The sequence below is a fragment of the Anas acuta genome, chromosome 1 (genome assembly GCF_963932015.1).
Source record: "Anas acuta chromosome 1, bAnaAcu1.1, whole genome shotgun sequence".
NCBI classification, from domain to species: domain Eukaryota; kingdom Metazoa; phylum Chordata; class Aves; order Anseriformes; family Anatidae; genus Anas; species Anas acuta.
In genome coordinates, this window is record NC_088979.1 from 151,015,253 (window position 1) to 151,038,425 (window position 23,173).

The 23,173-nt window shown below is 49.6% G+C and overlaps 2 protein-coding genes across 4 annotated transcripts; one reads left to right on the plus strand and one right to left on the minus strand.

The window, feature by feature from the left end:
• Positions 1-3,360: 3,360 nt before the first annotated feature.
• PICK1 (protein interacting with PRKCA 1) lies at positions 3,361-13,566 on the plus strand. Of its 3 annotated transcripts, XR_011091026.1 has the most exons (14): positions 4,122-4,245; positions 4,464-4,552; positions 4,901-5,012; positions 5,472-5,600; positions 5,725-5,791; positions 7,113-7,202; positions 7,549-7,602; positions 7,701-7,763; positions 8,090-8,223; positions 8,994-9,086; positions 9,825-9,875; positions 11,324-11,468; positions 11,726-12,980; positions 13,014-13,566. XR_011091026.1 is itself a non-coding variant. In XM_068665994.1 (13 exons), exons 2-13 carry the CDS (start codon positions 4,512-4,514, stop codon positions 11,974-11,976), a joined length of 1,230 nt encoding a protein of 409 aa, XP_068522095.1. In that variant the 5' UTR covers positions 3,361-3,379; positions 4,464-4,511; the 3' UTR covers positions 11,977-13,566. The 3 variants fall into 3 exon arrangements, 2 of the variants coding, with proteins under 2 accessions (XP_068522095.1, XP_068522082.1); XM_068665994.1 differs by lacking the exon at positions 4,122-4,245 and adding an exon at positions 3,361-3,379 and having other exon boundaries at positions 11,726-13,566; XM_068665981.1 differs by having other exon boundaries at positions 11,726-13,566.
• Positions 13,567-14,851: 1,285 nt separating this feature from the next.
• Positions 14,852-23,127, minus strand: SLC16A8 (solute carrier family 16 member 8). Its single transcript, XM_068666073.1, has 4 exons — positions 19,480-23,127; positions 19,114-19,257; positions 17,899-18,762; positions 14,852-15,628 (listed from the first exon to the last, which is right to left on the minus strand). The coding sequence occupies exons 1-4, from the start codon at positions 19,706-19,708 to the stop codon at positions 15,234-15,236; spliced, it is 1,632 nt and encodes a 543-aa protein (XP_068522174.1). The 5' UTR covers positions 19,709-23,127; the 3' UTR covers positions 14,852-15,233.
• Positions 23,128-23,173: the final 46 nt, after the last annotated feature.

Here is a 23,173-nt window from a genome sequence, read left to right on the forward strand (position 1 = left end):
CTTTGCCCATGCGCCCCAACCCAAAGTTTTGGCAGTCCCTGGCACGAACCCAGCACCTCCCAAATGCTTTTTCCAGTGCCTCAGTTGTGGGGTGCGTCCTATGGGGTATGGCAGATGGGTCCAGCAGCTGTATGGGATGATATGATGCTGCTCTCGTCTGCACAGCAGGATAAGGGAGGATGACAGCAGTGGCAGACAGGACTTGTGAAATGCCAGGAAGTCCTTTCTTTTCCTTCTTTCTTTCATTTTCTTTCTTTTCTTTTCTTTTTTTTTTTTTTTTTTTCCTTCCTGGCACTCTGAAAGTTATTACGCGGATTGATAAACAGCCAGAAATGATGCCGAGCAACCCAGACTCTGCTTCCTCCTCCCTGCCCCGAGTGGAGAAGCTGCCACCCTCCCACGCATGAGCAAGAAGGGCTGGGGCCACCCGGGGAAGGGCATGACGGGTAAGGCAGTGCCCCCGAAACAATTAAGCACTGTCCCAGGCACTGCACACCCCTGTCCCGGGAACAAAAGAGTCACACACGAGAGACCTGACTGTGAAGCCTCCATCCGCTTTCATCACTGACCCCCGGGGCAGCCGGGGCACAAGGTCAGCCCACTTAAACTCCAAACTCGGCCCGAAATAGAGCTGAGAAGTGGGCAAGGGTGGCCAAGTGCAGGGGTCCCCAACCATTTGAGGGGTTCTTTGACTGAGCCGTTTCATTTCATCAAAGGCACGTTTTTTCCTGGAAGGAAAATGGAGAGCGGCGGGTGTGAAGGGAGTGAGGGGGGGGCTAGGGGGTTCACCATGAATTATGACCACTCGCAACAAGAGCTTTTTACATCGCGGAGGTGAGGAGAGGATGGGGTAATTGGGCATGTTAGACCCATGCATAATGAGGGCAAATCTCTGCCTGTTTCCCACCCTCCACCCTGCCACTGCTCATGAGTTGTGGTCCCCACATGCCCCGTTGCTATTCCACTGCAGGCATCCACACCCCAAGGGCTCAACCCAAGCACCACAAGCTCTGGTAGCACCTCGTGTGAGGGGCAGTCCTCCCAGGCTGTGCCGTAGCAAGTTATCATGCCCCTGGTTTGGAAAGACTAAGAGTTGCCTTCTAAATTAAAAAGGATCAGCCAAGCCAAAGCCCACCTTTCCACCTGCGGGGTCTCAGAAACCCCGTTACTTTTCACTGCTGTTTTTTCAAGTTGCAAATATTGCATTTCCATGGATAATTCCTTGATCGAACAGCTGGACCTTCTGGGGGATCAGCACCAAACAGCACATTAGTGGTGGGTAACAAGAGCTGCACCTGAGACCTATCTCCTTGACTAGGAGGGGAACTTGGTGGGGACAAATTTAAGGAGGAAGAAAATGTGCTTGGAGTATGTGGAAACACAATGCATCCACCATGAATTAATGTCCGTATCATCAGGCTGCTACCCTCTGGATAAGCTTCTGATAATCCTGAATTCAGGAAACTCCAGACAATCAAACATCCAGGAAGGAAGGAAGGAAAGAAGGAAGGAAGGAAGGAAGGAAGGAAGGAAGGAAGGAAGGAAGGAAGGAAGGAAGGAAGGAAGGAAGGAAGGAAGGAAGGAAGGAAGGAAGGAAGGAAGGAAGGAAGGAAGGAAGGAAGGAAGGAAGGAAGGAAGGAAGGAAGGAAGGAAGGAAAAAGATTTTATTCAAATAAAATGAATCGAGGCACAAAAACATTGCTTTCATCCCCAAAATGTGAAATTTTGACACCGGAATTAAGTCAGCCTGTACTCCAAAGGACAGCGATGTTGTGCTCTTTTGAAATGGTTTAGGGCAAGCACTCAGAGCTTGGTGATCCTGTAGAGAGGGCTATTTCCAGCTTGCCAGTGGAGTGAAGATGCACCTCATCCCAGGAGGTCCTGAGAGTTTGAACATGGCAGTGATAAGATGTAGAGGCTGGGAAATGAGCAGTTAGGTCATTGCTAGCCATGTTTTCAATGCTTCTCACCCCTTCCTCTCCGAGTTGGTAGCCCCAGGGAATATAATCCCCATACGTATCCCCTGAATGTTTCCCCCCAAACAGAAAACACACTTGAGGAACAGCAAATGGGGAGGACGTTAGCTCAGCATTAGTCATGTTGCCTCTAAGCGGAGAACAGTAGCAGAAGAGCAGCCAGGCCCACGAGACACCCCAGCCCCAGTGCCGAGAAATAGGTCTGAGTGCCAAGAAGCCAACTAGTCATGCAACGTGTGATCTGCTTGCAGACTCCTCATTACACGTGATGAGAGACGAGCAGAAGAGAGTTTGACTCTCAGAGCCTGGGCTGACTTTGTCGGGTTGTCTGTTTAGAGGAGGAGAGATGTCTGTGCTTGCAAACTGAGCCCTCCTGGTCCAACCCGCATTGGTAGACATTAAGGGCCTATCTTTTCGGGATAAAGCTGCATTTCAAATTTTTGATGCCACAATTAATCAGAGCCATTCTTGAGAACGAACAGCTTCCTGGGATTTTTTACAGATCACATGCCCTTTGTTTTGTTTATTCATTTGAGGTTATCATTTTCATTACTGTTCCCCTCAGGACGAGGCAATCTGCTGGATTTCCAATACTGAGACAGCCCTGGCTTTGGGGCACGTGTAGGTTCCTTCTCCATCCCATACACAGTGCATCCAACCGACCCTGGACACATTGCAGAGAGTGCACACAAAAGGCAGGGTCAGTCAGCATGCACTTACAAAGGCCAACACTTCGGGGACATACCGAAGGACATATAAAATATGCATGCATCAATGGAGCATCACAAAAGCAGGGCTCATCAAACCTACAGATTTTGGCCTTGTCTCTGTCAGCAGGTCTCTTATTTTTTCTTTTATTCTTTTTTTTTTCTTTTTTTTTTCTTTTTTTTTTTTTTTTAATTTTTTTTCTTTTTTCACACCCTGGTAGAAAAATAGGAGAAATAGCCCTGCAGACTTTGCATGCCTGAGCCCAGTCCCCCTTCCTGCAGCCTTTCTCTGCAGAGCCCACACGGCGGAGCTCCTGCCTTAGGAATGAAGCCCAGCTGGGTGGCCTGGTGTCACCTCCCTGGGACAGCCAAAGCCCTGCTCACAAAGCAGGAGCCAGCAAGGGGACAGGGGGGCACTCCCTGGCCCCCAACCCATGGCGTACAGCAGCCCTCATGGCATGGCACTGACAGCAGGTGTCTTAGACCCAGGACCTCAAGCTTTTGCTCTTGTACTCCAGCACTCTGGGAGGCTCCAGTTTTTTAATGTTTTTTAAGGTGTGTAAAAGTTTTTTAGGTGTTTTAATGCACATAGCCCCTAGGTTCACGGTGCTGCTGCACGCTGCAAATACGAAATGACAGCAAGAGGCCAGCGGCCAGCCCTGTGTCCTGCTCATGGAGGAGTTTGGAGTTCAAAGGGTATTTTATTTTATTTTATTTTATTTTATTTTATTTTATTTTATTTTATTTTATTTTATTTTACTTTATTTAATATTATTATTTTTTTGTGTGTTTTTGTGTTTTGTTTTTGTGTGTGTGTGTGTTTGTTTTGTGCTTTGTTTTATATTTATTTTATTTTATTTTACTTTATTAAATTTTGTGGGGTTTTGTGTTTGTTTTTTTGTTTGTTTGTTTTTGCATTGTTTTGTGCTGTTTTATTTTATATTTCTTTTCTTTTATTTTTTGCTCTGTTGTTTTTCTGTGTGTTTTTTTGTGTGTTTTTGGTTTGTTATTTTATTTTAAATTTCATATTTTTTTTGTGTTTTTTTTGTTTTGTTTCGTTTTGTTTTTTTTTTCTGTGTGTTTTTGTTTTGTTTTGGTTTGTTTTATTGTATTTTATTTTATTGGGTTGGTTTGTTTTTTTTTTCTGCGTTTTATTTTATTTTATTTTATTTTATATTTTATTTTATTTTATTTTATTTTATTTTATTTTATTTTATTTTATTTTATTTTATTTTATTTTATTTTATTTTATTTTATTTTATTTTATTTTATTCCATTTCATTTCATTTCATTTTATTCCACTCCATTCCATTCCATTTTATTCCACTCCATTCCATTCCATTTTATTATTTTATTTTGTTTCCCCATCTCCCCGAACCAGGCAGCCGCCATCACCTCGCCACTCTCAAGATGGCGGCGGCCCCGTCCCCATAGCAACGGCGCGGGGCGGGGCGGGGCGGGGCGGGGGGGAGCGGCCGCTTCCGGGCGGGCCCGGCGGTGACGTGGCCGCGGGGGGCAGCGGCGGGCGGCAGCGGGGGCCGCGCGCGCGACGGCCACTTCCGGTGAGCGGTTGCCATGGCAACGCTTCATGGGGGGGAGGGGGGGGGCGCGACCCCCGTGGGCCTAGGCCCCAATGGGGCGGAATGAGGGGATTTTGGGGTAAAATGCGGGCGGGGAGAGGATTTTGGGGGGGAAAATAAAAAAAAGGGGCTGCTGGGGGGTGTCAGGGAGCTGAAGCTGCCCGCTGGGGTGACGGGGCCGCGCTGTGCTCTCTTCGCAGGGTGCCCAGGAGCGGTGAGGGGCGGACGGGCTCTGTGTGGGGGGCAGGATGTTCGCGGAGCTGGACTATGATATCGAGGAGGACAAGCTGTGAGTGCTTCTCCGGGCATGGGGTGCTGCTCTGGCGTCTCATTTATGTTGCATGCCTTTTGCCTCTTACTTCAGCACAAAGACCAAATCAAGCAGTGTAGCGTTACCTCAGCGCCTGGCAATGGATGGAGTTGACTCTCCTACCTCTGCTCCTCGCACACAGTCTCAAAAATCAATATCCCAGAGGGTCTTTCTAATTAGCCTGTGCTGATAGACTTTATGCCATTAATTCAAATGTACAACTCCCGTTGTGTTTCCAGCTCACGTTGGCACAGATACCGCAGTGTTTTTTGCAGATGCAGCTCTGCCTGCCATAATCAATTTTCCATTCCCTTTTTCTCGTTCTAGTGGGATCCCCACTGTACCTGGGACAGTGACCCTGAAGAAGGACGCCCAGAACCTGATTGGGATCAGCATTGGGGGAGGAGCACAGTACTGCCCCTGTCTCTATATCGTCCAGGTGGGCACTTCGGGAGGAACAATAACCTGTCTTCCTAAAAGAGTGTTGTCCTGAGAGATGGAAACCACGGAGAGCCATGTGCTAAGTGTTTTTCTCAAAGCGAGAGGGATTTTCTCACTTTGCAGTAAATGAGATTTCCTTGCCCTAGTACCTCAGAGGTGTGGAAGAATTAAATTGAGGTTATTCTCCTCCTCGGAGAGCATGCTAGAGTTGCAGGGGAATAGCATTGACACTTAGCATCAACAAATCCTATGCCTGTAGACAAGAAGTTCCTGAGAGAACAAGGCGACCATCCCACCTCAGAATCAGACGAGAAAAAGCGAGGCTTCACCATGAGCATTACGAAATAAAATGAGTTAAATAGGAAGAACATAACTGTCATTTTTTTTGTCCTTCAGCCCTGCGTTTTCCTTTCTAATCCTCCTGATTCCAGACTGTGTTCCTTTTCCTCTCCGCTAGGTATTCGATAACACTCCGGCAGCCTTAGATGGAACCGTAGCAGCGGGCGATGAAATCACGGGAGTGAACGGCAAGTCTGTCAAAGGGAAGACCAAGGTGGAGGTGGCCAAGATGATACAGATGGTAAAGGTGAGAGGTAGGAGGGGGCCGCTGGAGCTTCTGGGTCACAGTTGACCGTTTATTGTTCACTGCTGAAGGAAAGCTGCTGCTGCTTGCCTCCAGCACAGCAGTTTGGAATTTGTTCTGCCTGCAGGGAGAAGTGACGATTCACTACAACAAACTTCAGGCCGACCCAAAGCAGGGGAAGTCTTTGGATATCGGTAAGACTTACTGGCGTCTTTCTCCCTGGAGTGTTTAAAGTGACATGGAGGAGTGAAAGATTGCTCCTAGCTAAAACTGGAGTAAAATTCTGTTTCCATTCTTACTGTTAACTCAGTCATTCTCAAATGGAAACTGTCAAAGATAATTAGAGGTTTTAAAAAAAATCCTTCCCTGCCTTCTTGAAATAGTCTTGATAATTAAATTGGGGCTTCACTGTTGCTGCAGCTGGCTTGCTTTTCTGCGTCGTATTTAGCATGGATGATGAAACTCAATTACATAGTCATTTAATCTATTTATTTTTAATACATGTAAATTTTGCTGACCTGCTGTGATTTTTTCCAAATGTATACGCAGAAATGTGTGTTGTGAAAGACTGGTTGCAGTTCCTCAGCTCGTCTTACAGTGACAAAATATCTATCTACACTGAGTTTTGTACAGCCATACGTTTTATAGGAGAAAGCGAAGGCTTTATTTCTAAAACGAAGTATGAATTTTGGACTAAGCCTATGCAACGGTCTCCTTTATATGGCTTACCTTTCTGCTTCCGTAAAAGATCGATGTATTATTTTTGCTTTAATTTCTTTTAATGGGGATTAATTTAAGGTGCCAATGAATTGACAGGGATTTGGGGGAAATGCTGAGGACTGGGATGGATTTCTGGGAAAACAGAAGTGCAGTGAGAATATGGAATATTTTCCAGAGATGTTGAACACTGTGGCTTCAGCTGACTTTTTTTAGGAGCTGCAGGCGCTTGGCACCCCTGCAAGTTTGCCTCTAAACTAATGTAGCTGAGTCATCTGGCTCTGAAGAGGGCATAATTGTCTCGAGTAATTTGCAGGGTATGACCACCACAGACAGAAATTAATTCCATCAGGGGGTGACAAAAATGTTTAAGTAAGATCTAAAGCATCTAAGTAAGCAAAGGGATAATTTGAGCATTAAATCCCATTTCTCTCACTTTCAGCCTGGTATCCTGACTTCAGGTGAAGTAATACTGCAGGTAGCATAAGCAAAGTTTAGTTCCAAATACGAAGTGATGTATTGGAGTAGTCTTCCAACTGAAGCACTGGAGCTCTATTGATTTAATTACATAGGGTGTGGGAGCAGAACACTTGGGCAAGATAAAAGATGTGCTATGCACAGCTGGATTGACCATTTAGTCTCTATGGTATTCTTCTTCTGCTCACTGCCTCAATAATGAGTTAAGTTGAGGCTGGCCAGCTTATTCAGAGCCTGATAAATCGCTGAAGTGTGCTAGTGTGCTTTCAATGCTCATAGAAATGCCCCTGACCCTGGTTTGCACTCTCTTTTGGCCTTTAGTATTGAAGAAGGTGAAGCACCGACTGGTAGAGAACATGAGCTCAGGGACAGCTGATGCCCTGGGGTTAAGCCGAGCCATACTTTGCAACGGTAAGTATTGCCCAGAAGGATATTTTCTTAAGGGCACACTTTTCCACTTGTGTTAACCAATTTTCTGTAGTTATTTACATGTTCCACATTATTCCTTCATAATTCATTCCTTCTGCTCTACCTCATTGTGATTGCCTCTTCCTGGGTGATACAAATTATATCGTTGGAGCCATTTAAATGTGAACTAAGGTAAATTAACTTAAAGTGGGGGCCCACGTAGTGAATGCTGACAGATGATGACCCCACACTGTCAGACTAGTTTGCAGGTATTTTAAAAGCTATTTTAAAAGCCACGTCCTGGCCTTGACTGTTGTAATTCTGTATTCTGATTCTTATTTCCATTTAGATGGATTGGTGAAGAGATTGGAGGAGCTGGAGAGGACTGCAGAGCTGTACAAAGGTAAGCTGGGTCTTCCATCACACACCGTATGGAAAAGATGGATACTGACATCACGTCTCAGTGAAACAACAAATGTTTTATCCTGTCTTCCATCACAGGCTTGACAGAACACACCAAGAGTCTTCTCAGAGCTTTCTTCGAGCTATCCCAGACGCACAGAGGTAACAAGTGAGCGAAGGGAGCAGAAAGCTTTAACCTCCAGTTTCAGGATTTTCAGTCAGTGCTTAGAGGTGTGATTCCCTTACCCAAAGAAAACTTAAGTGTTGCACAAATGAGGTGGGAAGGGCTGTGCTCCCAGTGTGAGCAGTCATGGTGCTAACACGGGCTCTGTATTTCACGTAAGACATTGCAGAAATGCCCTGCCAACCTCTGGTCTTTAGGGAATTAGCATTGTCCCCTGGCTAAGTGTAAGGTTATGGGAAGGGCACAGTTTTTCTCCAGAGCCAACCTTTTCTTCTATTTGTTTACGTTTATTACCCTTGTCTAGCATTTGGAGATGTTTTCTCTGTCATTGGTGTACGGGAGCCGCAACCTGCTGCCAGTGAAGCTTTTGTGAAATTCGCTGATGCCCATCGCAACATTGAGAAGTTTGGGATTCATCTTCTGAAAACAATTAAGCCGGTAAAGTACTTAACCATAGCAGTAAAGGGTCTGGAGAAGAGGGGAATCTAGAAAGACAGAAGCTGTCTTTGAAAGTGCGGTCTTCACAGTAATTCATTGTGGGAAGAACTGTCGTTGTCTGCTTTCCTTCAGGGATCTCTTCTCAACCTGAGAGTAACACAGGGAATCGGTCTTGTCCATTTGGCTTTTGCACGTGAATATATTCCTCACCTTTTTCTATTGTGGATGGGAGCGTAGTTCCATCAGGGTAGTCCCTAGAGTCCTTTCCCTGCTATTAGTACCCATTATTAAAAGATGTCACTAAATTTCAGAGTTTAGATAAGCAATCCAGTAACAATTTCGTGATTTCAGCCGATACATTTGGGTGAGTCTCTAGGAGATCCATTCATTTAGTTTAGCAAAGAGAATATTAAATGTTGATTTGAGCGCACTTTAAGTGCCATGTTGGATGGACAGCGTTGGGTAGTGCCCCTTTGGATGGGGGAGAACAATTTCCAGGATTAATTGATAGTGAAACAGGATGAGTTGAAAGAAGATGAAGCCAGACACGCATTTCTTAACGCTGGAGCTACTTGCCAGTGACCGTAATGGATGCTCTAACAACGGCAATTCTGAATCAGGATCAATTTATTTTTTTCAAATGTGCTCCAATTCAAAGAAGAGTTAACTCGAGGCAGTCTTGTGACCTGTGCTGGTTAGAAGGTTGGACTTCATGAATTATACTCATGCGTTTTGACCTTACATTCAGTGACACGATGTTTCCCTTGCAGATGCTGACTGACCTGAACACATATTTAAATAAAGCCATTCCTGACACAAGGCTGACTATCAAAAAATACCTGGATGTCAAGTTTGAATATTTGGTGAGCTGCTCTTATTTTTAATGCTGGTTGAAATGAAGTTTTATAGAATCATAGCCTGAGGGTCACATACAGCCTATACAATCACATGTGCGTTCTCCCACTGTTCATGCAAAAATTTTGTTGTTATTCTTCCCAAAATTCTTTGTCCACAGCCAGATTACTTAAATTCAAACACCTTCTTTTGACTTCATAGTTCTCACCAGAAAGAAGGATCTCCCAGAATCAAGATCACTTACTTTCTACCCAACCAAATTAATTTCCTTACTTTTTTGTAAAGAATTCTGATGGAACTTACACTCTTGAACTCCCCTCAATAGCTCTCCAATCTGAGAGTCCATATTTTGTAGGTAGTTTGGAATTGTTTTTCTTGAGCCAAATTGAGTAACAGTCAAATCATATTTTTCCTCTTCCATTCAACTAATCCCTTCCTTTCTACATACAGAAAAATAAGGTAGAGTTGTTAAGTGCATCTCTTCTGTAACTGTAGAAATCTTTTTGTTTTGACCTGTTAAGGGAAATAATTGAAACTGCAACCCTAAGGCAAATAAATATGTCAGCTCTTCCCACACCAATCCTTCCCACAACTCATTTTTTTTTCCTTCTTACTTACACCCTACATCATTGAAGAAAGGTTTGAAATGCTATGACCCTGTGTCTGTGAGTGAACGTGGAAATAGCTTCTGATCTTTAATATTCCCTTCTTGTTTTGTGTTTTGTTTTGGTTTTAATCCTGTGAAGTCTTACTGCCTGAAAGTCAAAGAGATGGATGATGAAGAATACAGCTGCATTGTGAGTAGCAGTATTGTGGCACTGAGAATTGCATCCTCTGTTTCTGTAGCCTCTGTGTGCACGCTGCCTTGCAATTGCAAAAGCACTCCTGTGTCTGCAGATCCAAACTAGGGAACACGTCCTAAGAACACCATGTATTTGTTCTTAACGTACGAGAAACTGGAGACCCTTAAACGCTTCCTAGAAAACACTGCCAGTAACTCATGAATCACTGGTGCTGTGGAATACTAGAGCCATCAGTCGTCTCCTCTGCAACTTGTTTGCTTAGTGGTTGCCTGCCTCAGTGTTTAAGTAATATTGGCTTGTGTAAGGAGGATTAAGGCGTTATCTTCACAGATTACATTCGTGTCTACTGTACAGCTTATCATTAATTCTGGACTTGCTTCTGAGAAATGGAGGTTTAGCTTCTCTGCAGCAAAATGCATGCAAAAGCTGCATACGTAGCTGAAGAAAATGGATTAAAGGATCCCTCCTAACAATGTTTTTTTCCTAAAAAATAAGTAATTTAAAATCAGAAGACTTCCAAAAACCTGATGATATTCTTCAGTATGTTTGCTGCCTGTTTTAAAGTTTGACATCTGTAATCCTTAACAGCTCTGTTTAAGACCGTTAAAGGTGTCCCCTACATACCAAGGTTCCCTGCATAAAAGCAAGATCTATTTTACCCTAGTTATTGATCTTAGAGAAAGGATTTTATTTATTATTTTTTTAAATACCTAGATCACAATGCCAGGAATTAAAAAAGCTTTCCTAAGACAACGTTTAATTACATTTTTGGTGTTAAATGAGAAGGAAAGAGGAAGGAAAGAAGTCTTGGCCAGCAGAGTAATATCTCTGGGTTTTGGCATATATAATGTACGTTATGAAGCCATAGTAATGTGGAATTTTATGTTTTGGTTGCGAGTGCAAGAGAAGAATGCTATTTAGCTGACAGACTAACCCCTTTTCCTCAAAACTCTTTTGTGGGACAGTTTATAGCTCCATCCCTAATGGTATCTGGTCTTGTGTCTGGATGGTTATAAATAGCACAGGGTTCCCTGTGTAGACATACACTACATTATGCAATCAATACAGGGTGAAGTTTGCAAGAAGAGCAGAGTTATTTGTATGATTTGTATAAATTAATATATCCCTCGGAGCCTAGGCTTTTTTTTTTTTTTTTTAATGGTGCTTGTCTTAGTTCAGTTAAGAAGCCTTTCCATTTCTCCACGTTGACTTGGAAGGCACCTGTCCTGTTTTCTTTGCTCTTTGGTCGCACTTTTCTTTAGTGTGGCTGGCATGCATTTGGCTTTTACATGGCCACACTACCTGCCAGTTTGCTGCTGTGGCAAATGTTCCTGTTGTTTCATGCTTCCTGACTGCAGGGCTGTAATAACCCAAGGTTAGTGCAAGTCCACATCAGTGTGCAGCGTTGTGGGAGTCTCTAAAATGGTGCCGTGTTTTGGCAGGCCCTGGGTGAGCCCCTCTACCGAGTCAGCACCGGGAACTACGAATACCGCCTTATCCTACGCTGCCGCCAGGAGGCTCGCACGCGTTTTGCCAAGATGAGGAAGGACGTGCTGGAGAAAATAGAGCTCCTGGACCAGAAACATGGTGAGTATGGCTGCTGTGCTCAGCACCTGAAGGGGTCAGGCAGACACAGCTTCGGGCTTTGTGCTCCTCCTTCATCTTAGCTCGACAGCCTTTGCTAGAGAATCTTCCTGTGGTTATATCTGAGACATCTGCACCACGTGGGATTAATAAAGGGGAGTCTGTAACTACTGCTGGGGAGGGAGGCTTGATCACAGCCTTCATGCTTTGCTCAGGAAGGAGTTTTCACCTGATTTCTTCTCGATGTGTCTCCGCTGCAGTTCAGGACATCGTGTTCCAGCTGCAGCGGTTCGTCTCGACGATGTCCAAGTACTACGACGACTGCTACGCCGTGCTCCGAGACGCGGACGTCTTCCCCATCGAGGTGGACCTCGCCCGCACTACTCTCAGCTATGGGCAGAAGGACACGTACACAGACGGGGCAGAAGAGGAAGAGGAAGGAGGAGGAAGTGACAGAGAGAAGAGCGGGAAGGAGGATGCGAATGGCGAAAAGCTCATTGATGACGCATGAGCGTGCTGGTACGGCCAGAGGAAAAGAAAGACTTTGCAGACTGATATAAAAAAACGTGTATTTCACATGGCGATTCATCCTCCGTGGTTTTCTGTGTGTGTCCAGCCTGGGATTCCTCCTCTGCCCTGGGTGGGAGTAGCTGGTTGGATTGGGACCAACCTCTGCCTTCCTCTCTCTCTTCTCTTGCTTGTTTGCCTGGATATTCCTTTCCCGCCCCACAGCTTTCTGTTGCCCAACTTGGATACTGAGTTGTGGGGAGGGAAAATCTCCTCCCATGTCTCCACGTGACTGTGCACACTGCTGAGCGTGCAGGATCCACGTTCTGCCAAGGGGAAGGCAGCTGAACGTCTGGAGGTGACTAGAAATGGAAGAGCCGCCCCCTCCTGTCCTCCCCTTGTGCTATGGGAAAGCGTTGGCACCAGCATTGTTTTGTTCACCCCACTGGGTGCTGGTTTCAAACTTCAAGCTGTGGCCTCTTTTAAGCTTCCTCTCTTTCTTCCTGGAGCCCATCCCTTGGGCTCTAGGGAAGATTTTTGGAGGACGGTTACTCCTAGCTTCTCTGCACCATTGTTTTTAAGAAATAGGGTAGGTCAAAAGGGATAGTGGTACAGGTGTTCTGATCATGCCACCATCCAAGGGGCTGGGAAGCTCACGTAGCAGAGGCAGTAGCTGCCGGGCATGTTGGGCTGCCGCAACTCAGCTGCAAGAGTCTACAAGTATTTTCCCTAGTTCCCATCCTCTTTGTACCCCTTAGCTCCACCCCAGGACTAGAATCCTCCAGGATATGGCTCTGCCCTCCCCTGTGGAAAGGAGGGACCCGGCTCAGGAAGAAGCTCTCCCAGTCAGCAGAGATGTGAACGTGGTTGTCTGAGGCAGATGGATTCCTGCGAGTAAGAGCAAAGCTGCATGCATTTCCCATCTATCCTTCTCTTACAGTTCCTTGTAACGGATGGTAACCAAATGTGCTTCTTGAAGATGTGCAGTGAGTCCTGCACACTCTTTTTGTGCGGGTGCCACAAGGAACCACCACTACAAAGGTGGTTTTCTGTCCTTACACTAGCGAGGAGAGGCAGGAAGCCTCGTGGAGAGAGGAAGACAGGGCTTGTAGGCAGAGACATTGTGATTTTTAGTGCAGAGTATGGCTTGCATACAACCTGCTGCTCTCCTCTCTGCACCACTGTTTTGTGCTGCCTTCGGGCCAGCCAGAAACAGTAGGTAATGTCCAATTATCCTGCACAAGGGAAGGAGGGAAAAGGAAAAGCTTCCTTTTCTCCTCCCTCTATCCTTGTGGGTCGATCCCAAATCCAGATGGCACTTTCTCCTCTTGCAGGCAGCACAGCTGCCAGCAGTGGTGTACTTCTCAGAGGTCAAGGGTTTGACTTCTGTCGTTACATTCTAGTGGTAGTGAGAGAAGTTATTTAAGGGCATTAATTTATGGTTGTTTGTTTTGTTTTAACGTTTGATTTATATCTAGGGCCTCGTCATCTCTGTGGGTGCCTGGAAGAAAGTCATCCATGGTCAAGCTGCTCTGTAAGATTTAAATGGACTCTAGTGTACTGACTGTTGACTGTAATAAAGACAAATGTGACAGTTTTGTTTCTTGTTCTTCCTGGGTTTTCTTCAGTTATTCATGTGCTCATCCTCTACTGATTTTAATCTTAAAATACAGTAAAGGGGACAGACTGTCATGTGCTGGCCTGTCTAGCTCGTAACCGTGGATGTCTTTGTGCCAAGAAGCAGTGGTCACTGTGGCACGAGTTTCCAGAGGAGGATTACAAATGGTGCAGCAAGGCCATGCCTCTGTTTATTAGCTTCAGTCCTGCCTGCTGCTGCAGGGCCAGCTTTGCCACACAGCTCCACGAGGCAAGTTGCACCACAAGCTAATGTACCCTGAGGGCTTTTTATGCCCCTCTGTGAAAAGATTTAAGAGGGGAAGGCTCAGTGGGAAATGTTAAGTGGTGACAAGGGAACAGAGAGGACGTTGTTCCAGTGACCTGCCTGGCGCTGCCGAGGGCGGTTGTTTTCAGGCTGTGGACCTCTGGGAAGCTGGGGGCTGCTGCTTGTGGGGGCGATTGGTGAGTAAGGAAGAGCAGGGCATTGGTTTGCTCATCATTTATGGTTTTTCCCTTGGGTGGATCTAGACTGAAACGCTTTCCATCATGTCCCCAAATGGCTTCATGCATCCTGTGGGCTTCACCCGTTACTCATCAATTTGCAGTCAGCCCCATCCGTAACGAAAGCCCTCATCTGATGGTCCCATGAGCTGCCTGCCGTGCAGCCCTCTTAGTTCTTGATCCCTCGACGCAGTAATAGGTTCCCCCAGGGCCCCTGAGGTGAAACAGGTCAGGAAAGCGGAAGAGAAGGCTTTGGCCAGGGGTGTTTATAAAAGATCCAGGCCCAAAGCAGATTAAGAGCAGTTTAAGCACGCCAGGGGAGGTTGTCCTCTCTGAATCTAGAAATCCACCCCTGCAGCCAGGGGGACGGGGTCACGCCTGCCTTACCACGTGCCCCGGCACCCTCAGCCGTGGCACCCTGGGGGCACAGCCCGTCTCTCTGCCTTACCTTTGATTCCCTTTATGTAAGGGGCCTTTCTCTATTTAAAAAGAAAACACGCGCCCGCGTCTTGTGCTGCTCCTGCTGAGTGGATAATCGCCTGGGACGGGCTGTTTACCTGCGCTGCTGCTGCTATTCCTGGCAGCGCAGCTCCGTGCCGTGGCCACCCTCCTGGTGGCATTAGCCTTTCTGAGGTGCCCTCTTCTTTTTTTGCACCCCAGCAGCCTCTAACAGCATATCCCTACGGGGACGAGTGGCATTTCCAAGAGCTGTGCCTCTCGGGGTTGTGCTGTCCCAACAGTAGGAAGGGGGCAGAGGAAACACTGACACAAGGCCAAAGCATACCAGAGCTGATTACAAAGAGTCTCTAATTGTGTGCTGTATTATGACAACGCAGAAGGAAAAGGAGAGTCCTTCACAGCCTCTGCAGAATACATTTTCCAGGGCTGGATCGGAGGTGGATGGGAAGATTTTGGTGTTTGGGCTGCTCCGAGCCTGTGTTATACCAGCATGGGCGCAGGACGCGAGTAGATATATCACAGGGAAGAAATGTGGGCATATGTACACGAGGACCCTCTATCCTTAGACTCTCACCATCTTCTTAAACCTGCTTTTGCCTTGTTTTTTCTCCCACCCCACATCCCACCTCCCCTCCCAGGCCGAGTTACACACAAACCAGGCCAGCCATTTTACATCCACCCTGGCTAAAAACTGTCCCTCTCCACCGTCTGGTCAGCGTTGCAGCCAGCTTGTGCCAACACCTCCCTGTCCCCCTCGGGACACCTGCCTCCCTCCCCGCTCTGCTCGTCCTCCACGTGGTTGGCCTCCTCGCTGGCCGCCACCACGGTGTTGTCGGTGCTGCGGGCCGGCTGGTGGTTGTCGCTGCTGTGCTCCTCGCCTTCCTGCACGTCGGACTCTGCTTCTTCGGTGTCGCTCCCACCACCCGCCGACGGGGGCTTCTCTGGGGGAGGCGTCTTCTTCTTCTCTCGGTTGAGGCAGCAGTAGGTGGCCATGGCCAGGAAGACAGCGGAGAGCACCACCTCCGAGCCCGCCAGGTAGAAGATCACCTCGTAGTTCTTGAGCGCGTCGACCAAGCGGCCTGAAGGGTCGAGAAGAAATGGAGGTGTTAGCGTCAGCCTCAGCACTCTGCCACACAAAGCCCAGCACAGGTGGGCTTTGAACTACTCTAAGTGTGGGTTTGGGGTTTTCCCATGTTCTGCCAAGGCTAAATAATGGTGATGGAGTCACACTGCGACAGGACATCTTGCCAAGGTGAGACCAGCTTCCAAGAACCTGGCTTCCTTAGAGGGCCCACACGTGATGATGTCTCCGCCCAAAAAGCTATTTATTTTGACTGCACCTCCTGAACGCATCAGGGCTGGCAATGGAGGGAGGGTTCCCAGTCCTGGGGGGCTGGAGCTGCCACCCTACTGTGGCTGGGCTGGCACCCGTTGACTGGGATGGGGCCCAGTCCTGCCTTCTCCTTACTACAGCTGTGACCCCAGGTCCCTGTTGAGCTGCACCCGGCCCCACTTCCACAGGCAGCGAATTCCTCAGCGGATGAATGCGCCCCGTTCCCCCAGGCTGGAGAGCGAGCAAGGAGCACGCGCATGCGTGCGTGTGCAGCTTATCCTACAGCAAGCCCCTCAGCCCCATGGTGGAGGGGGAAGCAGCTCAGGAGGATTACACCAAACAAAGCCACTTTGTTCAACCCTCTTCTTCCACCACAGCACTGCTCCCCCGAGTCCGAGTCTCAAGCTGTACCCAGGGTGGGGAGGTGGGAGCCCCCCCAGCTCCATTCTTCAGTGACTCTGCAGCTTCTCTGTCCTGTTTTGCATTTCACACGGTACCAAAAGCACAGCAGAACTGAGGAGGGGTTCCCCCCATGACTGCTCAGAGTGGTGTCCCCATTTGATGTGGTGTTGGAAATAGGGACTCCTGCTCTCCACTCTTCCCTCCCCACTCTTGAAGTTCCCTGACCTGGAAAAACTTCAGCTGCAGTGGTCTCCTACGTCCTGTCCTATGCAGGAAATTGTTTGGCCTTAAACTCTGTGGAAATAGCAAGTGAGAGGGCAGGCCAGCATGGAAAACTCACCTGGTTGCATCTGCTCCTTTTCCCCGTTCCCTTCTGGTTCCTTTACTCCTGGGGCCTGCTCACCAACAAAGCTGGCCTACTGCCACATTGCATACAGGATTTCATAAACGTGGCTCCTGCTTCCTAATAGCCTTCTGCTTCCTCAACACTTATTTCACAAAGTGCTCCAGATGCTCTGAGCAAGGAAACGTTAAATCCTCCTCTCCCCCCAAGGTCTCTCTGCAGCTGCCTCCAAGACACCTATTTTTGGACCCTCGCTGGCCTGGGACTGCCAATTGCTCTACAGGTTGTAAGACAGGCCATGACCTAGCATCAAGAGGGTCTTCACTCAGAACTGGTGGTGCATGAAGACCTCTCATTCACACAGAGCTCTCCTCTGATGGGCTTTAACCCACATGCTGCAGCCAAAGCGAGGGAGTGCAGGAAGCAACAGACTTGTTCCTGCCCAGGGACTTGTCCACGGTCTGTCCCTGACCTTTCCTCGCAAGTCACAGATGCAGGAAACTGCACTTTGGAAGTGAGCCTTTAGCATGATTTGACTTCTACAGACCTGATCAGACATTTAATCTGAAGCCGTGCAAGCCTCTTGGGTGAAGGCTCCCTCTCCCATTGAACAACCTATTTACAGGCTGTAGGGCATGGATGGACATTACACCGTCCCTTACAGGGACTCTGGTGTAGAAACCATGAGTTTCTTAATCCTCTTACGAAAAGTAACAGCAAATGCATCAGGTGGATCTATACACTGTTTTGGCAGCTTTGACTGACAGCAACATGGCACCTTGGGTTGGGGCCAACACAAACTGAATTCATTATTCATGGCATCAATCAAAATGCCATGGGCACCAAGGAGAACCTGAAACATCCTCGCCTTGTCCCACTGAAGACTCTCACAGGTTTGCCTGCAGCATGTGCCTGACCCTACCCGTAACACGATTTGATGCAACGTTCATAGCAGAGGTAAGGATCGCAGCAAGGAGAGGGAAGTGCCACTGATGAGGACTGAGGGGCGCTGGAAACCATGCCACTCTGTATGCTGGCCATCGCTCAGGTCTCTCAGCAAGGCAGAGAGAGAAATATCACTTGCCCAGGCTCAGATTCAGTGTTGTAGCAGAGTGAGACCCAGAGCTCTCACTTCAGAGAGCATCCAAGGGAAATTCAAAATTGAGAAATAGGGCCTTTATTCATCTACTTTGCCCATCCCCGATACCTGCAATACCATGGAGTGGAAGCAAAACCAACACCTGTGTTTTGTTTCGCAGCACGAGACCTACCTGCAGAGGGGGGACCGATGAGCACAGCAAACGCCTCGATAAGCAGGACCAGCCCGATGGCACTGGAGAACTTCTGGGAGCCAACGATGGCCATCAGCACCTCGAACTGCAGTGCCCCCACCATGCCGTAGGAGATGCCGAAGAAGACGCAGAAGATGACCAGCCCCGTGTAGTTGCTAGCCCTGGCGCTGCAGATGTCCATCAGGCCGTTGAAGAGCATAGCGAAGCTGAACAGGTAGGCCACGTGAGGACGGACCCACTTCAACCCCGCCACCATGCCGCAGGCTGGTCGGGCAAAGATGTCTATGAAACCGATGATGGAGAGCAAGAACGCGGCCTCCGTGTCCGGTACTCCCGTGTCCTTGGCGTAGTTGACCAGCAATATGGGGGGCACAAAGAGACCCAAGACCAGGATGAACTTTGAGATGGTGTAAATGATGAACCCTCGGTTGGAAAAGATGCTAAAATCCAACAGCTTCTTTCCTTTCTTGGGCTTCTTCTTGGCTTTCTTGGCTTTCTTGGTTCCATCTGTGGTGCTGATGCCCTCCTCTGACTTCCCTCCTATGGGCAACATCTCCTTGGCTTCATACTTGTCCTGAGTCTTCTCCATCTTCCTCTTCATGCCCATGTCCAGGGGTCTCATGACTGCCCCGCAAGTGCAGCAGTTAAGCAGAAGGCCCCCCATGATGAGGAACCCTCCTCGCCAACCAAACTTCTCCAGAAGCACCTGCCCCAGTGGAGAGAGGGAGGAAAGGAAGACAGGGCTCCCAGCAGCAGCCAGTCCATTGGCGAGAGGCCGACGCTTGTCAAAGTAGGTGCCCAGCATGATCAGTGAGGGCTGGAAGTTCAGCGCCATACCCAGACCTACGTGGGGGTGAGAGCCAGGAGGGAGAGAGGGAGTGCAAGGACATGAGACGTGTTTTGGAACAAGCTGAAACCCATCCAAGGCTGTCCTAGTCCTGATTCATGTGTTCCTTACAAGCCTCTTCTCCTCCATCTTGTTGGCCTGCCCCTGGAAAAGATGGCCTCATGGCCTATCCACCTGAACTGTATTTGACTCTGATAACTGTGGCCATGCTTAGCCAGGACCTGTGCCTTACACAGGAACCTTCTCCCCCCTCCTCCACCACTTTATACTGATGCCACCCCAGTGGCCATGCCTGGGCATGGTAATGCTAAGGGAAGTCTGCTCCCCCCTGCTCCTGGGCCTCTCACCTGTCAGCACGCCAGCTGTCAGGTAAAGCTCGATGATGTTGGTGGTAAAAGATGCCAGGATCATCCCAGAGGAGGCCAGCAGCCCGCCGATGAGCATGACAGGCCGGCAGCCAAACTGGTTCACCATGATGCTGCATACTGGTCCTGGAAGGAAGCAGAGGAGACAGAGTAGGAGACCAGAAGGCAACAGGACATCTAGGAAGGGGCGCCCAGGGAAGATGAAACACTAATGATGGAGATCACTGCTTGGCTGCTTAGATACACAGGCCAGTGAGCATGAGGACAGCCCCTGGGGACACGGGCTGGGCCTCCAGCAGGACAGGGGAAGGCACAGACTGGGCAGGGGGAAGCGTATCCAAGCATCACCTGTCCCATAGAGCATGGCCAGCATGATGGAGGAGATCCAGGCTGTGTCACTGTAGCCCACGTGGAAATCTTTCATGAGCTCCTTGAAGTAGACACTGACGGCTTTCGGGAAGGCATAGGAGAAGCCAGTGATCACAAAGCAGCCGAAGAGCACGATCCAGCCCCAGCCGCCATCTGGGGGCTTCACGGGAGCTGGGAGCTGCCCTTCCTCTGGGTCAGCTCTCCCCATCGTCTAGCCTGGGTGGGGAAAGGCAGGCCGGGAGGAGAGCTCTCCAGGTGCTGCAAGAAGAGAAGAGCACAGCAGGCGATGAGAACCCCTCTCAGCTCCCAGGGGCAGCCTTCGATCCTCTCGCCTTCTGGTCTGCCCCAGTTGGGAGCCCACCAGGACCTCCACACAGCAGAAGCGGTGGGGCACAGGAGGCCAGCTCCCCTCGCCGTGCTTCCCTCAGCACGCAGCCCTCACCTTCCCTTCCCTACCCTTCCTTTCCCTGCTGCACGGGGCCAGATTTGGGAAATGGGTGAAGGGGGAGAGCACGGCAAACTGGTGGCGATGTTTATTTGCATGCCAGAGAGATTAGGGCTCTGTACCTACCCGGAGGGGCCAGAACAAAGCCGAAGGGGGGAGAAGGAGGGAATTAGAGGGGTTGTCTTGTGAGTTGCTCTCAGGACTCCTAAGCTGCCCAAGAATTTTGCTCCACTTGGCTGCTGTGGGTATGTTTTTTTTTGTATTTCTCCCCTAGGTACCAGGTCTCTGCCATACCCCTTCCAGCACTGAACAGTACCTCTGGCCTCAATTTCTTGGGCGCTCAGGCTTATTTTCACACCTGTACACCAAATTGTCACCAATCTTTGATTAAAGTTGCTCCCCAGTAGCATCAGACAGGTGTTCGAAAGCATCCACACCCAAGTGCTTTGACACAAAATAGTCTTGGCCAATGGTTTTAGACAGACAACGGAGGCATTGATCATGGCAGCACCCAAGCATCCTCCACAGCCATGGCTCCCTGCAGCAGAGCTCCCAACCTTCAGGACCCCACCAGCCACAGAAAAGGGAGCAGGACCTGCCTGTGAGCATGGATTGAGGCAGCTCTTCTGGGTGGCACTTCCCTAACAGGTTCAGGGAGAACCTAAAGGCCAGTGCAGGCTCCTTCTGTCTCTTCCCCCAGCCCAAGTCTCAAGGATCATGGAAGGGGGCAGAGGCATGAATTGAGAGCATACCCCAATCCTTTTTGTTTGAGCCCCTCTCCCAGCCTCACTCTTCTTGTTCTTGTCCTGCACACCTAATCAATTAATCAGACCACTGCAATTCATCTTTTTTTTTCTTTTTCTTTTTTTCCCTTGTAAACATCCTCATCTTCCTAGCAAGAAAACATTTGGCTACCTGTGGAATGCCCTTCAGAGCTTTCCGCAGTATCTTCTGTCAGTGGTGAATCAACAGCACATGACTTTGAAGACAGCTTTAGACAAATATATATGGGTCCTGCTCAAGTCTAGGGCTGGATGGGTACCTGCAGGAGCCACTTTTTCACCGCAACACAAGGTAGGAAAGGGCATTTACCTGAGTGCAGCTCGAAGCCAGCTGACGAAGACGAGGTGCACCAGAGAAGCTCACCCGTGGAGCTGCCTCCAAGGCCAATGTGCTGCAGCTCAGCTCGGCTGGGGCTTTATCCCAGCTCTGAGCCAGGCAGTTCAGAGCTGCCTCGCTCCTAACGCTGCGGTGCATATGCAGGCTCCTCTGCTCACGGCTGCACACGGTGGTCACACCGTGTACCCTGCACCTGCCTCTGCGTATGCTACAGCTTGCTCTTATTTTCTCCCCGGTTAAGGAGCTTTATTTGTGGTTAAAAATATCCCACGTACGTTCAGCCACCCGTAAAAGCTCATCAGCACAGGCGGCAGCCTTTCCCCTGGGCATCACATGCAGGCAGGCCCATGGTGAGCACTGCTGCAGAGCAAGCTGCAGGTAGATGCTAGGAGAAGACTTGCACCGGCACCAGAAGTCACAAACCCAGACCAAGAGGGCAAAGACCACTGCAGGATCAGCCTTGGCTGCTGGTGCCTGGGTGCACACAGAAAAGCTGGTGCACGATAATGTCCAGCAAGGCCCCGCTGTGCCAGGCAAGCTGCATCAGTACCAGCATCCAGGAGGGTCCACATGAATGCAAGGATGTCTCCTGGAGCCTCAATGGAGAATGGATGGGGTAGGGAAGGTTCGATAAATTAAATGCAAAGGTCATGATTCATGTCACCAGCCTCCCCAGCCCAACGTCACCCCGGAAAAGCATTTGCTAGAGAATTAAATTAGAAAAAGTCTGCCAAAAGTTGTCCTTTTGGCTCAGCTGCACGCTTCCCACTGTGCCACTGACCTGTGCAATGACCACCCAAGCGCAGGCTGAGTTCCCGAGGTGAGGGGACGGGTCTGGCTGGCGTTCCCCGGCTCTGGATGAGGGTGCCCAGTCAGATGGCCCTGCTGGCTCCTTGCTCCATGGCGGGCACCCCGTCAGCAAGGCACGGGGTGATGCCTGCAGGAACCCAGCACCCTTGCAGCAGTCTCCTGTGCCCTGCTCCTTCCTTCGGGGCAGCCACGTCCCCGCTGGAGAGCTAATCCCCCTCTCAGCCTGCTTTCCTCCAGCTCTGATGCCGCCCTCTGCAAAGCCACCCACACGGCCAAGCCGGAGGGGACGCCCCACGCAGGGGACCCCCCTTTGCCTGCTGCAGGTGGGTGCGGGCAGGGTGGATGTGGGTCAGCGGCTGCTTACGGTTTCAGGTCAGCAAAGACCTCAGCAGGTGCTGAGCGGGCAGAAAGCACTTCTCCACTTTTAAGAGGCTTTTCCAGCCAATGGGGAGGAGGTGGCTGCCTGAATCCCCCAGTAATCCCACAGCCGCCTGGGGGGCTCCTCGCCTCTCCCCCCTGGAGCAGGGCAGGTTTGGAGGGGACGAAGGGGGAAGAACCAGTGCTGGTGATGGGCTGAGCTGGGAGAGAGGGTGCAGGGGAAGGGAGTAGCAGTAGACCATGCTTCACTAAGGGGCAAAATTGGGGATGGGGCTGTTTTTCAGTCTTCCCAAGCCCCAACACCTCTCCCATGGTCATGGTTTTGCAGTAGCATGGGCAAGGCTGAGGGGCACGTGTCCAGCAGCGACAGAAGCTGAGTTGGAGCAGCCAAGTGATCACCATCCTTCACAGCTGCAAGAGCCACCGGGGCTGGATCCAGCAGCTCACTAAAACCCCCAAAACAACCCCACTGCCACTCGACCGCTTCTGGGGATGAGCCAGTCACAGCCATGCATAGGAAAACCCATTTCCTTACAGGCTGGGGGGGCAGGTTTTTGGGGCCCCCATGTTAATCCCCCCCAAGCCTCTTAGCCCCCACACCCCATCCTGCTGCCCAGCGGCAGGGAACGGGGCACACATGGGGCCCACGGGGGCTTGGCAGCACTCGCAGCCGGGGTTTAATTTCTATTAATAAGGCTAATCGGCTCAAGCCGGGGCCGCCGCTCGCACTCCCTCCCTCACTGCACCTAGGGCATGGTGGCGGGTGAGAAGATGGCCGCCAGGCCTTGTCCTCCCACCTGAGGCCCACCCAGGCATGGAGGCCTGGGTGGAGGCCGGGTAATGGGATTTTGCTGCCCTCCAGTGGCAGCAGACATGGGGCCAGCTGGTGGGGGGCTCCATGGGGGGCTCCAGCAGCCCCCC

Excerpts from the sequence above, each read along its gene's own strand:
- PICK1 (XM_068665994.1), top strand. The coding sequence starts at position 4,512 with ATGTTCGCGGAGCTGGACTATGATATCGAGGAGGACAAGCT. Across the intron at positions 8,224-8,993 it reads TTCTGAAAACAATTAAGCCG|ATGCTGACTGACCTGAACAC; the intron begins GTAAAGTACTTA and ends TTTCCCTTGCAG. Across the intron at positions 9,876-11,323 it reads ATGAAGAATACAGCTGCATT|GCCCTGGGTGAGCCCCTCTA; the intron begins GTGAGTAGCAGT and ends GTGTTTTGGCAG.
- SLC16A8 (XM_068666073.1), bottom strand. The coding sequence starts at position 19,708 with ATGGGGAGAGCTGACCCAGAGGAAGGGCAGCTCCCAGCTCCCGTGAAG. Across the intron at positions 18,763-19,113 it reads GACAGCTGGCGTGCTGACAG|GTCTGGGTATGGCGCTGAAC; the intron begins GTGAGAGGCCCA and ends ACCCCCACGTAG. Across the intron at positions 15,629-17,898 it reads CATCGGTCCCCCCTCTGCAG|GCCGCTTGGTCGACGCGCTC; the intron begins GTAGGTCTCGTG and ends TCGACCCTTCAG.